We start from the raw sequence: 13,443 nt of genomic DNA on the forward strand, positions 1-13,443 counted from the left end.
TCGTTCCCTTCTCAGTGGCCCCCGTGCCAACCAGATAGATTCTTGTAGGAGCATATGCACATTTGTAAGCACCTTTCCAGCTTCTCCCTCTGGGCTTGACATAAGTGGAAATGCACTCTGCGGCATCCTTCACTCTGCTGCTTTCAGCCCTCAGGATGTCCTGAAGAGGTTTCCATGTCAGCATATGGAAATCTGTTACATTTTGAGTATTGTTTGTGTTTAAACAGTTAGTGAAATATTTCAGATTATTTCAGACGTCTTTTAGATTATTTCAGATCTCTTGCATCTCCTCTAACAATGCTGCTGTGACGTCCTGTGTGGGTTTCTTTGGACCCTCTGTGTTCCCATATGTCTGTAGGGTGAATTCCTACCAGTGGAAATCAGAGCCTGGGATCCTGAACAGCTCTGAGCACTCTTGAGGACTCGCCCGCCCCCAAAACAGTGAAGCAGGCCTGGCTCTCCAGGTCCCCCACACAGACAGCACCTTTTGCAGCTGGGGCAGCCCAGCGACTCTGGAAGCTGGCTAGGATTCCAGATCAGTGTGTAAGCGCATGAGTTCCCACTGCTGGTACCTGCTCAGCGTATAGCCAGAGTGAAAGCCTGGGGTTGCAGGTCGAAGAGCTCCCTGCTCCTCATCGGCCCTTTCTCCAGCCCCACTGGGTCTGTGTGCTCATCACCCGGGCTGCCCGTTGGCTGAGCCACACAGGCGGCTTCCTGGCCCACCCACATCATGCCCCTCTGCCCACCCCAGGTCTTCCTTGGATGTGCTAGCTTCCTGCGCTCCCTCTAGATCCAGGAATTGACTGGCCCTGCCCCATTCTAGGCACCCCCACAGCTGCTGGGCTGCGGGCGCCTCTCTCTGCCAGGTTATTTCACTTCCTATCACACGTTCCCAGGCTGTTTCCATAGCTGTTGAATTCGTGCAGTTACAACTGTTTTCAACTCCCGAGCCCTGAGCCCCCACCAAGGCCCCGGCCCCACGGTGGGCTCCATCTGCGGTGCCTGTGGACTCCTCCACTTTATGAAGTCAAAACTAGCACTCGCCAGACAGTGTCCTGCTAGGTAACTGCCACATTAGGTAGATGCTGAAAAAACCTTCAGAATTAGAGCAAAGAATAGAACGGCTGGGGAAGGTGGGCCGGGAGATAGACCTTCGGGGGTGGAGGCTTCAGATAGCGAGACTGAAGGTGCCGGTAATGAGCAGCCACCATTCCTGGCAGGCATGGTGCTGTACACATGTTACTGTCATCCTCAAGCCCTGTGTGGACGATACTGTCGTCCCCCTGTTGTGGACGAGGCAGCCGCTGGGCAGAGAGAGGCAAAGACCTGGCTGAAGGACACGTTCCAGAGGAGCCCAGGTCCCACCAAGCCTGTCCGGCTCCCACATCCTGGCCTTCACCCCTCTCGCCATGGGCTGCCTCACCTTGTCTGGGCCACTGGGCAGACCAGGGATCCCCGCCTGAGTCCCTGCTCCCTTGACTGATGGCTTCCTTGTCATCGTAGGACTTCTGCCACGGGCAAGTGATGTGGCCGCCCCTCAGCGCCCTGCAGGTGAAGTTGGCTGAGCCCGGCCAGTCCTGCAAGCAGGTGTGCCAGGAGAACCAGCTCATCTGTGAGCCTTCTTTCTTCCAGCACCTCAACAAGGACAAAGACATGCTCAAGTAAGTGCTGGGGGTCGGGAGGGCTGGCCCAGCCTCCAGCATACCTCTGGGTCAGAACTGGGCTGAGATGGACAAGGCCTGGGGAGCAGGTTGCGGCATGGTCCCTCCCCGCCACTGCCCAACTCCCCCAGCAAGTTAGACCAGCAGTTTGGTTGTAAGATGGATGAGATCACCCTGGCATGCTGAGAGATTTAGAATTCGAACGGGGGTGTTATATTTGCAGAAATAAGGCCGTTTTGGGGATCAGAGATGGTGGGAAGGGTTTGGTTTGTTCATGTCATACCCAGGAACTGTGGGAGTGGAGATGGGCATAGAAGCACAAGCCTGGGGGGGGCCCCACCCCTGGGCTCCCCTGGCAGAAGCCAGGTCTTCTGGATGGCTTGAGGGCTTCCCCTCATGCCTGCATGACTTGTAGCGCTCCCGTGCGCTTCCCTTGGCATTGGCAGACCCCAAATTTCTACGTGAGGTTTCCTCTGGCCTCTGACTCGTGACCCCTGTCAGTGCTAAGTCTGTGCTCCCCGTTTTTATTACACCCACCCTGGGCCTCCTCTGACTTAATTACGGAGCCCCACTCCCCTGAATAGCTCTGGTTAAGAGACGTGCTGTCCCAACCCTAGATACTCAGCAGAGCAGTGCTACTGTTCAGTCCTGACGAGATTTAAGAAATGCAGTGTGCTCGCTGCTCGTGGCTTGCCCCTCTCCCGTTCAGGCTTCATGCCCTGTTACGCGGTTGGCCTCTGGGGTCATCCGTGCCCAGAGCGCGGAGCTGGCCTCGTCCTATATCTTCTTCTTCTCAAGCATGGTATAAAACCCTTCTTACAGAGCGTGGCCTCTCGCATCTTGCCTGCGGGAGAGCTTCCCTGAGTAGGGGTGTAGAGAATGCTGGTTTTTCCCATTCTTTTTATGTGAAGACCGAGCTCAGAGGCCACCCTGATTCCACTATCAAAGGCCAGAAGAGGGTCGGTGTGGCGCCCTCCTCCATCACCTGTGAAACTTTGTGAGAAGGGGTGGTGGTCTGATATGTAAGGGAAAGATGGTACCAGAAGCTTCTGTCCCCACAGCACGTATCCTGAATTCCGGGGTCCTGGGAGGGGCTTCCTACTGTCTCCTTTGGCAGACAACTTCTGTAGCAAGGTAGCTTTTTGAGAACCCTGAATATCTCTCTCTCTCTGTTTATCTGGAAGTCTGGATTCGCTGGGGGTAGACTAGGGACAGTGCACACAAAGCTGTCTCTGTGCAGTCCCCATCTCCACCTCTGGAGGAGGACACATGAGAAGCTGCGTCCCGGGAATGGAAGCCGACTGGGACTCCTCTACAGCCTGGCCCTCCTTCCCAGCCAGGCACAAGTCAGGGCTCCTGCCTGGATCCGATGATCAGGGCCTGGCTCGGACGGCACAGGGCCCCCACACAGCCGGGCTGTCTCTGGAGCAAAGGTGTAGGTCCAGTGGAGGGACAGAAAGGGGACCCAGTGGGTTAGTGTCCTCTGTTGCATCCATTTTCTCCCCTGTAAGATGGGGGCAGCCCGTGTGATGATGAGCTAATGTGCAGCTGGTGCCCAAGACAGAGAAGAACGACCCCTTCATCCAGAGAGCCTTGGGCCGTTGGAGCAGGCTTGAGGCTGCCAGGCTGAGACCAGAAAAGCCAGTCCCCTCCCCCAGCCTCCCTGTCCATCTCCTTATACCCTACAGAGCCCATGAGGGCGGAAGGCCTCGTGGGGCTGTCCCGTGGCCCAGACCCTGTGCCCTGGGATTGCTTCACAACCCTCTCCCAAACCCCACGGTAGCTATGTGGGTTTTCTCCCAAAGAGGCAGCAATGAATGCTAATTCTGTAATAAAGCTGTCTGAAATTAATTCCCTGAATGTAAGAGCCCTGTTGAATACCTTGTTCCTGCATTTGTAAATACCGATAATGTGGTAAAGCCCCAGCTATCTGGTGGTCTACTGAGTGCCTCCTCAGTATGAGGCAGTCCTGCCTCATCCACATTCATGGCCAATTAGCGAAATGAGTGGCTCCTACAGGCCCATGCTACTTCTTCTCCACCTGGGAGCCTGGTTCTCAGCTTAAGCTCCTTTTAGTCTTTGGGTGCCCATGACCTTGAAGAACCATTGAAGAACTAACAGTCTATCCCCACTGTGTAGTAGGCATTTATATCACATAGATCAGGCTCTTTGGAGTGTCCTATGCTGTCATCTCAGATCAGGGGCAGTCAGGCAGCTGGTCGTGGAGTTCCCGTTCATGCAGGGCGTGGTGTAAGTGCTGGAGAGGTGCCCACAAACTCTCATGCACAGAACATTCATGATTCAGGTGTGCTGCCACAGACCAGGGGGCGGGGTTCCAGAGGCAGAGGCCCTGGGAAAAGCCAGAGTCCAAGCTGGGGTGGCCCCATAGGGGAGGACCTTGGCTCCATAAGTAGGAACATGTGTTCAGGTGACACCTTATTTGTAATTCTGCTACCTTTTCAAGTTACAGCTTCTAAAATGTTAAATGATTGAGGCGTTTCTTTTTGAAGATGGGCAGTTGTAAACCGTGAAGTCTAGACCGCGAGTACTCTGGCACCTGAGTCAGAGAAGTCACGAGTGAGTTTGGGGGACTTGGTGGAGTCAGGGTTGGAATAAGCAGGGCAGGGGCTGAGGGGGAGGGGAGGAGCTCAGGGGCAGGGAAGAGGGGAGGAGTAAGACCAGTAGGTGGGGTCCTGCTTGCATCCCTTCCTCCTGGGTCGGTGGGTCTGTCGGGAAGGATGAGTTGTTTCTATCCTCTCAAGACGTAAGCAGCCCCGTGGGAGGGTGGGGCTTCGCCTTTTTATTCTTGGTCAAGAGCTGTAATGTAAACCAAGGGCCAGTGGGCCTCAGAGGCCCCCTCCCATCCTGTAAGAGGCCGGCTGGGGAGAGTTCAGCACCATGGGGCCCTACAGAAAGGAAGCAGCGGTGTGCTAGGGGTCTCTGAGCGGGAGTGAGAGAGTATGTGCGGCAGAGTGAGTGTGTATGTGTCCATGTATGTGTGAGAGAGACAGACAGATATCACAGAACAGGGAAGCAGAAGCAACAACGTATAGGCTCTGAAAAGGCAAGGGATCCACTAGTGGGGAGTGAGGAGGCTGGCTTCCAGATGCACTCCAGCAGTTGGTGAACATCACCTCGCCTCTCTGACTTTGGCCCGAGGACGGTGGAGTGCTCTCTCTGACTGCCCAGGGCTGAGGACAGGGACCTGCGCACTCATCAAAGGGAGCGCTCCCCTGGGGGGTGGGGGGGCGCCCAGTGGTTGGATGGCCTCCACAAGTGTCTGGAGCCATATGTGCCCCTAGCCCCCTGTCACCTGAACCTTCAGGGAGCTGCCCCATGACAGATCACGTGTCGTGCTGGGGACTACCTGCTACCTGAGCTCTTTGTGGGAGGTCTCCGGACATCATCCCTGGGCAGGCTTCTTCCGTGGCGGCCGCCATAGAGATGTGTTCACAGACACGTGCACACGTGTGTGCACTCCCAGGAGCACGTGCCTGGGATCTGAGCTGGGTGACCAGGGGCAGGAGCAGGAGGGTTTCTTCATGGCTCCTGTCAGTTAGACCCCCGCCATGGGGTCTGAGAGTTGGAGAGCTCTCCACACCCCTGGTTAGCAGCAGTGTACGAGGGAGCTGGCTTGAGTAAGAATAGGAGCTGCTCTAAGTCACCTAAGCAAAGAAATAACCTAAGCGTAACTCTGTTACGTAAGCTCTGTTCTGTATGGAAACCTGTAATGCACGGCTGAGTTCTGGAGAACCCTTTCTGGGGATAGGCCAGTGGGGGTATCCTGCGGAGGACCTGGTAGCCCCAAATCTCTGACTCACTCTTTTTTTTAGGAAATCCATAAATCGGCACTTCCTGCCCTTGTTTTCATGGTCCGTGACCTTCACGGTCTGGGTGCTATGTGTCTCCCAGCCGGCACACCTCGACCAGAGGCGTTATGGCGTTTAGAAAGGTCGCAGAACTCTCTGGTGACTGCAGGAGCAGCCTACAAGGGGGTGCTGCCTCCCCGCCCCCCCGAGCACCAGGAGCCAGGCAGGCAGGCTCAGAGGAGCCCCAGGGGATGTGCTGGGAATTGCCCAGTTCCTGTTGGCAAGGGCAGGCGCGGGCCAGGCGGCTTGTTGGCTGGAGGAAGACAAGAGGGGGCAGGAGAACCAGGAAGGAGGACGCTTTCCCCTGCCCCAGGGTTTGGAAGTGTCCCAGAGGCAGCAGGAGACCTTGAGCTCCCCTCGGGGTCCCCACCCTGTCAGCAAGAATGCAGATTTCTGTGCACAAAGTAAAGTGGAGCTGGTTGGCATGTGTGTGCATCCGCAGCACAGGGCAGGGGAGGGAGGTGGCAGGGCCCATCCCGTGGACACAGGATGCTGGGCCAGGCTGACCGTGATGACGATGACAAAAGCTGTAGCAATGGTGATAGTTAACTGTTTATCGAATACTTACTCAGAGCTACACTCGGCCAAGGGCTCTGTAAGCACTAATTTCCACAGCTCCCCCGTGAGTTAAGGCTTATTTGTCCCCACTCTACAGAAGAGGAAACTGAAGCAAAGAGAGGCTCATGGAGATGAAGTCAGGACCGCAGCTCAGGGCCGCCTGGCCCCCCTCACACCCTCTTCTCTGAACCGGTCCCCGGCTGGCACGCTGGGACTCTGTGCTAGACAGCTGCTGAGGCCTCCTTGCTCTCGGGGCCACAGGGTGGCTGGGCCCAGTGCACCCCAGGCCAGAGGAGAAAGGACACGGCTCTTCTCTGAGATAGAGGAGATACAGGCCGGCACTGTTGGCTCCCCCTGGCCCTGAAGGCAGTGGCCCCAGCCTGAGGAGGCAAAGCCACAAGGGCTTGGGTCTCAGCCGTGGGGCGAAGACAGTGGAGGAGCCAGAGCTCCGGTTTGCAGTCCTGCCCGGCATGTCCTGAAGCCTCAAGCACTGGCCTGTCAGGCAAGGGGCAGGAGGGAGCCTACTATGGCCACGGACCAAGGTGACTGCCAAGGTCCAGGGAAGTGATGGTCGGGACCCCCCCCCCCCCAGGAGACCCATCTGATGGCTCTCCAGCCGGAGACTAAGGCCATGTCACAGGAATCCTTTTAAACCACCAATAAAAATATTAAACAGAGTTTTTCAAAATATTTAAATAACATACGCCTTTGCCCCCGTTCTCGCTCCTCTGAAGTAGCCGTTAAGGCTGTAGGGTGTAGCCCTCTCGAGCCCTGAAGCGCACACACGCGCAGACCGATCCCGCTCTACATCTCCTTCTGCTACTTGCCTTCCTCAAGGACAGCTCTCCGCGCTGGTTCTTGCATTTCTGCCTCATGCTCTCTCAAGGGCTGCAGAGACCTCCGAAAGCACAGATGTGCTACAAACTATTCAGCCCTTCCCCACTTGGTGAGTATTCGGATTATTGCCATTTTTTTCTCCCTTACAGACAGTGCTTCTGTAGGCAGCCTCGAACACACATTCCGCAACACACACACCTTTCTCGAGCCTGGATTCCTGGTGGTGGGGAATTGCTAGGTCAGAGGGTGGCTGCCATTTCCTTTTTACGACAGGTGAACCGAACGTGCGCCCCACACCTCAGGAGGGGGGCCCAAGGAGCCAGTGACAAGGACTGTCCCTGCCTCTCCAACCCTCGTGCCTTTCTCTTCCCCTTCAGGTACGAGGTGATCTGCCAAAGCTCGGAGCTGGCCAAGGACATCCTGGTGCCCTCCTTCGACCCCAAGAACAGGCACTGTGTGTTTCAAGGTGACCTCCTGCTGTTCAGCTGTGCGGGCGCCCACCCCCGGCACCAGAGGATCTGCCCCTGCCGGGACTTCATCAAGGGCCAGGTGGCTCTCTGTAAAGACTGTCTATAGCAGCCCCTGGCCTGGCCCCACACTCACTCTGTGGGACTAACGGTGGCTCCAACCCCGTTGGGACAGGGCCAGGGGGCAGACGTCAAGTCAGTCAGGGACTCTCGCCAGAGCCAGAAATTGATTTTGGAAGGTTTCGATTTGGTATTGCTCCTCCTGGCTTCTCCCTGGCACAACTTCGTTTTAATTTCTTGAGGAGACTGTGTCACTGCAGCTGCCCCAAGGTAGAAAGAAGAGTCTCAAGATTCATTTAAAACAGAACCAGAGGAGGAATGGAGCTTGTCAGAAAGAACTTTCTACGGGAACGTTCCTAAACCCATTAACTTATTTATTTGGGAGGGAGGGAGGGGGAACAGGGGAGGGCCCAGAGGGATTGATCACACTTCTTGCTTCTCTGATTTCCCACTGTTTACTGTCCACCCTCACTGTACTATTACTCCTGTCTCCTTCCGGAAGGAAGCAGGAGGGAGACAGGGTGCACTGTGGGGCCGGTGGCTCGCTTGAGGGCAGCCGCAGGGACCCAGCTCCTCAAAGTGGATGGTGGCAGAACACAAGAAAATCTTGTGTGTGCTTGACAGATGGCAGCTAGAGGACAGGCACCTCCTGGGCGTGGGGGGACATGCCTGTGGTGGTGTCCTGAGAGCCCAGCCAGGGACCAAAGATGGGGCCACTTTGCAGTGAGAGCTCCTTTCCTCGACCCTCCCCCCCTCCGCCCCCCATCACATGCACGCACGCACACACACACCTTGGCTCTAATTTCTGATGAGCGCTTTAGGAAAGAAATGCAGGATTGGGGAATTGACATTTGCTAGTGTGTAGTAAATCCACCCTCCCTCCAGTGCCACTGGAAGGAGGAAAGTAGAAACATGGGTCATGCTTGTTTACTCCTGAAAAGGGTTATCTGAGCTGGGGTGTGGACAGGCGCGAAGCTGGCCCCTAGGAACCAGAGCTGTGCTCCAGGCAGGTGGGCTTGTGTTCTATTCCTTCTCATGTCTGATGTCACCAAAGTCCCATCTTAGTGGCCCTGATGTTGCCAGGGGGGAGCAGGGGCAGGCGAGGATGAACGTGGTGTGTGGTCCTGGCCGATCACCTGTGGGTGTGGGTGTGTAGGTGTGTGTCTTGCACGGGATTGGAGTCTGATGCTGGCTCTTCCTCGAGGCTCGAATATTCTGAGGGGGGTATTCCGAGTTGGCCGTTTGGCCCAGTCAGACTCACTGGATGCCCCTGCTAACCCTGGAGTTCCCAGTCTGTGCCGTGGTGGGAGCTCCCCACCACCACCCGGCCCTGCTTCAGTGCCCTGGCTAGAAGTGTGTGTGCGTGTGCTGTGAAGCCCCTGGCAGCTCCAGGCTGGTGACAGTGAGCTCTTTTCTCCTTCCTGCAGAACATGCCAGTCATGAGCTGTGGTGTGACCCACCCAGCCCTCACTGGTGGTTTTGAGTGCCTTGGCCACCTAGCACCATGCTCCCCCCCTGCAGCTCATGGCTGGGTGGGCCTTCAGGAAGGGAACTAAATCAGAATCCTGCCTCATGCGGACCACAGGGCCTGTGGAGCCTTTAGGTATGGGGAGTTAGATGGTGCCCGCTTCTCCATTCTTCCCTGGTGCGTCAGTAGGATCAGATGCACAGCCAACCTTTTTTTTTTTCCTTAGACTCCCAGTGGGGCTCAATTTCACCTCTAATCCCAGAGAGTGAAGGGAGTGAGGAGCAGCAGTTAGGGTCTCCCCCACCCTTCAGGTGGCCCGTGAGCACATGTGACAGGGAGAGTTCTGATAGGGAGACCTGAGCGTGGGCGCAGGGGCCCCTCAAGAACTAGCCGAGAGCACCCTCTGCCTGGGCCCAGCATAGAAGTGCAGTGGGATCTTGGCGATGGGGGGGGTGTGTGTGTGTCTATATGAATGTTCCTCCAGGTATCGCAAGGGCAATTCCTGCTGCAGGAGAAACTGCCTTCCGTGTTGTTAGGAACTGCTTTTCCCTATGAATGGGCCTCTGGGTTTCTCCCTAGGTTGTGGGAGTTCCCTTGAGCTCCCAGGGCTGCAATTCCTGGGCCAGGGCCGCCCTCTCCTGGGCTCTTGCGGGAGCTTCCAGAGGAGAGGATGTCATGCAGGCATTGGGCCAGCAGGGGGAGCCTGCGGGCTGAGACCGGATTTCTCTAGCTTGGCCCAATTAACCCATTTTGCAGAGTTGTTTCAATAAGCCCGGGGACTCAGAAAGCAAGGAAGCTGGAAAGCGCGGTTCCGAGAAAGATGCTGCGCCGGTCTGGTGTTCCGGGAGCCGCAGGGATGATTTGTGGCTGTCCTGTTTGCTGAGCTCAGGGCCTCTCCGCTTCCCGGTTCCTCTCTTCTCCATCTGGACTCATGTCTAGCAGTCCCGCAGAGCACTTGCCCGCCCTTGAAGATCCCGGTGGCGCCCCCCGCAGTCCGGTAGTGGCCAGAAGGACCCGAGTTCCACAGGTGTAGCTGCTGCTTCTGGGGCAAACCCGCACTCCAGGTGTCCAGGGCATTATGAGCAGAGGCAGTGACACCCGAATGTATAGCGGCCCCCAGGCCACCACCACCATAGCCCACATCTGATCAGCGCCCCCACCCCCAAGAGGAAATTGGGGAGGGGGCCTCCATCTGCCCTGTGTGGTAGGGACACAGTTGCTGGCTGCCCTGGGACAGGGCTGTGCCTCTCAGAGCGTAGCTGGGAGGCTTTGGTGGTTTTGCCACTGCCAATCTGAGCAGAATCCTAAGCCAGTTTTTAATTGCTGATTTACACAGGGACAGAGATCCTAAGTCAGGATCTGTGTCGTCTTGTGTCATAAGCATACCTTGCCTGTCTTTAAGTTTTTGTCCATTTTCTTTTCCTTAGTAAAATTTGCCCCCCCCCCCCCCCGTGATCCTAAATTCTTAAACATGAGGGAAATGTACCTAATTTATTAAAAGAGAGAAAGCTTTCCTTTGAACCATAAACTCTTTCAGGAGTGAAAACTCCCAAAAGGGGAAGCACACTTCTTTTAAAGCCAGTAAAAACCTCCTTTATTTCATATATGTAATTTGATTTGCACATGTACAAATGGAGACACTTTTTTGCATTTTTGCCTGGATCGAGTTTTCGTCACTGCTTTAGTTTGCTTTTTGTGTGTGTGATTGCTCCATGTTTTGAAATACTAAGAGTGTTTCTTTGATATTTATTGTTTCTCTGATGTGCCTTTTCACATTTTCTTTGGGGTTGGTTTTTAGAATCTGGGTACCATTTAAGGAAGATCACAAATCCCTCCAGCTTGAAGGTAGGACACACCCTTGTGTCACCGAGGATGCTCAGGCTGGGCACCAGAAATACCCTCTCAGGCCCCTAGGCCACAGCATATGTGCTCCTGCACCCCCTTGAGGCCATGAGAACCCCCAGGAGAAGGGCTGGCTTGCTCCCAGGCTGCTCCATGTCTTCGGATCTGAGGACTGCTGGTCGCCAACACGCCAACAGGCCTGTGCCCCCCGCAACTCAGGCACCCGGTGAGGTGTGGCTGGGGCACAGGACCAGTCTTCAGAACACTTGATCTATCATAAAGGGGAAAGACTATGCACCCCTGTTGTTTCCTTAGGGAACACGGGGTTTATTTTAGTAAAGGTGGTAAAACTGTATGCTGTGTACAGGTGGGTTTGTGCTTTTGAGACCAAAGCAGGCCATTCCATTTACCTAGACTGTGTATGTAATTGGGACAAGTACCACCCTTTCTCATGCCCCCAAAATCCTTGATTTAAAAAAATATATATATTTTGTTAACGACAGGCTCGGTTGTGTTACCATCCCAAGCCTGGATTACTTTATTTATTTTAAAGTATTTTAATTTCCACATTGGCTTCGTTCTAATCCCATCCATCCCTGTAGGGCTGCAGAGCATCTCCGTGGGAAGAGCTGGATGGACAGAAGTAGATTCTTTAGTGAGGTGGGGATTTCCTAAAGCTGAGAGTGAGTTCTTTCATTCCTGTTGGCTTCAGCAAAAACTGGAAACTTATGTTTTTTAGCAAAAGGCCAAATTAGTTGTAGAGTCTCAGATGCAGAAAAAAATTACCCTAGCTTTTCTTAGCACTTAAGGTTTTTGTGAGGATTCAGTGTTTAGCCGTGTCTGGCACATAGTAAGCCCTCGTAAATGTTAAATATTGTTATTAGCATTTCATAAAATTTGAGAAATAAAGAGCTAAGTAATACCTCCATGAAAATATTCCTCCAAGTTGATGGAATGTAGGAATTTCTGGTTTAGGATGTCCAAGTCCCATGCCCATCCTGCTGGTCGAAATGTTACTGTATCCCTGAATGCACTGACTGATTTGCAAATATGCCTGACTTCAGCCCCAGATGGAACTAGGCTGTAAGAACGTGTAAACTGGAGATGAAAAGGGTGACCCACATGCTGGACCTCACCCCACTGATGTCTTCTGGACCATGCTAGGGTTCTTCTTTCTAGAGCTTTTTGAGCTAGAATTAAAATAAGTTCTCAGACTGTACCCCTTAAATCAAAGTTAACTATATTCCTCTGAAATGCAATAATAAAGACTTTGTGTTTTGTTTAAGGAGAAAGGAATGGCCAGTTGAACTTTGTCATTCCCCCAAGAAGTCCCTTTGCTGTTCCCTGCTGGCCGGGGCCGGCCCCTCCACACTCCAACCCACAGGGATCAGACCCTGGGCTGGTTAGCGGTCACGTTTGTTTTGGTGCCATTCCCCTAAAAGACCCCCCCTCCCCCCCAGGCTGGCTTGGCTAGCCTGGGGACCCCAAGACTATCTGACCACTCAGGTGGAGCTATGGTGGGCACGGGGGTTGGGGGGGTGGGTACAGAGTTTCTTCAGAACTACTCCCAAGAGGCTGCTCAGTGATGTTTTCCCAAATCACCTAAATATCAGTTTGCTTTTTGTTTTATTGGGGTTTTAGCCTTTTTCTTCCCTGTTTGAGAGTTTTATCTTCTGTCTTGCCACTATTCTGGATAGACTGCCGTTGGGAATATGGAGGAATTTGCTGGAGTCTGAATTCTTTAGTGGAATCGATTAGCAGTTTTATATGTTTGTGGGTGTAAGATTGGAATTCGCCTTCTTCAAAGAATCGTTCCCTCTAATCCCTGATTCTGTGGCGCCTTGGGGACCCCCCCCTGGCAGCTGGTGAGGCATGGTAGAGGGCAGCCGTGTGCTCCTGTGGTGGGGGGGTGGCATGTCGGGGGACGGGGGCAGGTGCTCAGACAGGTGGGCAGTGCCGCAGGCCTCAAAAGCCTTGCTGGAACAGCAGGACGGACGGGACCATAGCGTGGCCCGCCACCTCCACCAAAGCCAAGAAGGAGCAGACCTGGGAAGCATTTTGCTCGCTGTCATGTCCAAGGGTTCCCGGGACGCCAAAGGAGAGGGCTCCATCCTTCCTACTGTAGTTGCTGTCACAGCCTTGATGTCCTTACGCTAATGGCCGTTTGCGTGTGTGTCTTCAGACAGCTCCTGGTACAACCGTTTTCTACTGTTCACTTCCGGGGTCATGTAGTGCAGGATTCTGCAAATAAGGTGTCGCTGTCCAAACGTACTGTACCTGCATAGAGAACACTGCTTTGTTTTCCAATGTTGTAGAGAAAACTAGGGAGAACTTTATTTTTCAATAAACTTTTGTTGTGTGACAGGTGGCAGTTGTTTTTGGGGGTCTGGGATGGGTGCAGGGTCACCTACAGAACAAACCCAGCGGCATCCCCCAGTGCCGGCACCCACTGATGACAGGTCACCATTCGCAGACCCCCTGCGGAGAAACGCTGACGAGAGGGTACGTGTCAGGAGTGGGGAGGGAAAGGTTTTACTCTCGAGTGGCCCTTCCCTTATGTGGCATCCACCGATACTCATTCCAGAACACTTCCCCTGTCCTGCATTCACCTACATGGGAACGGAATTGGAAAGAGGACTGGTAGGCTTATTTTGCGGGGGGGGGGGGGGGGGGGGGGGGGG

General features: G+C 54.4%; 1 protein-coding gene across 4 annotated transcripts in view; it reads left to right on the forward strand.

Moving 5' to 3' along the window:
• MGAT5 (alpha-1,6-mannosylglycoprotein 6-beta-N-acetylglucosaminyltransferase) overlaps window positions 1-13,118 on the forward strand; it is a 326,381-nt gene extending 313,263 nt beyond the window's left edge. For all 4 annotated transcript variants that reach the window (XM_027589390.2, XM_027589391.2, XM_027589393.2 and 1 more), the window contains 2 exons: window positions 1,504-1,661; window positions 7,303-13,118. In XM_027589390.2, coding sequence (XP_027445191.1) covers window positions 1,504-1,661; window positions 7,303-7,501 — 357 coding nt within the window. In that variant the 3' untranslated portion in view covers window positions 7,502-13,118. The remainder of the gene's footprint in view (window positions 1-1,503; window positions 1,662-7,302) is intronic.
• The last annotated feature ends 325 nt before the right edge of the window (window positions 13,119-13,443 follow it).

Source organism: Zalophus californianus, chromosome 3, assembly GCF_009762305.2.
Source record: "Zalophus californianus isolate mZalCal1 chromosome 3, mZalCal1.pri.v2, whole genome shotgun sequence".
NCBI classification, from domain to species: domain Eukaryota; kingdom Metazoa; phylum Chordata; class Mammalia; order Carnivora; family Otariidae; genus Zalophus; species Zalophus californianus.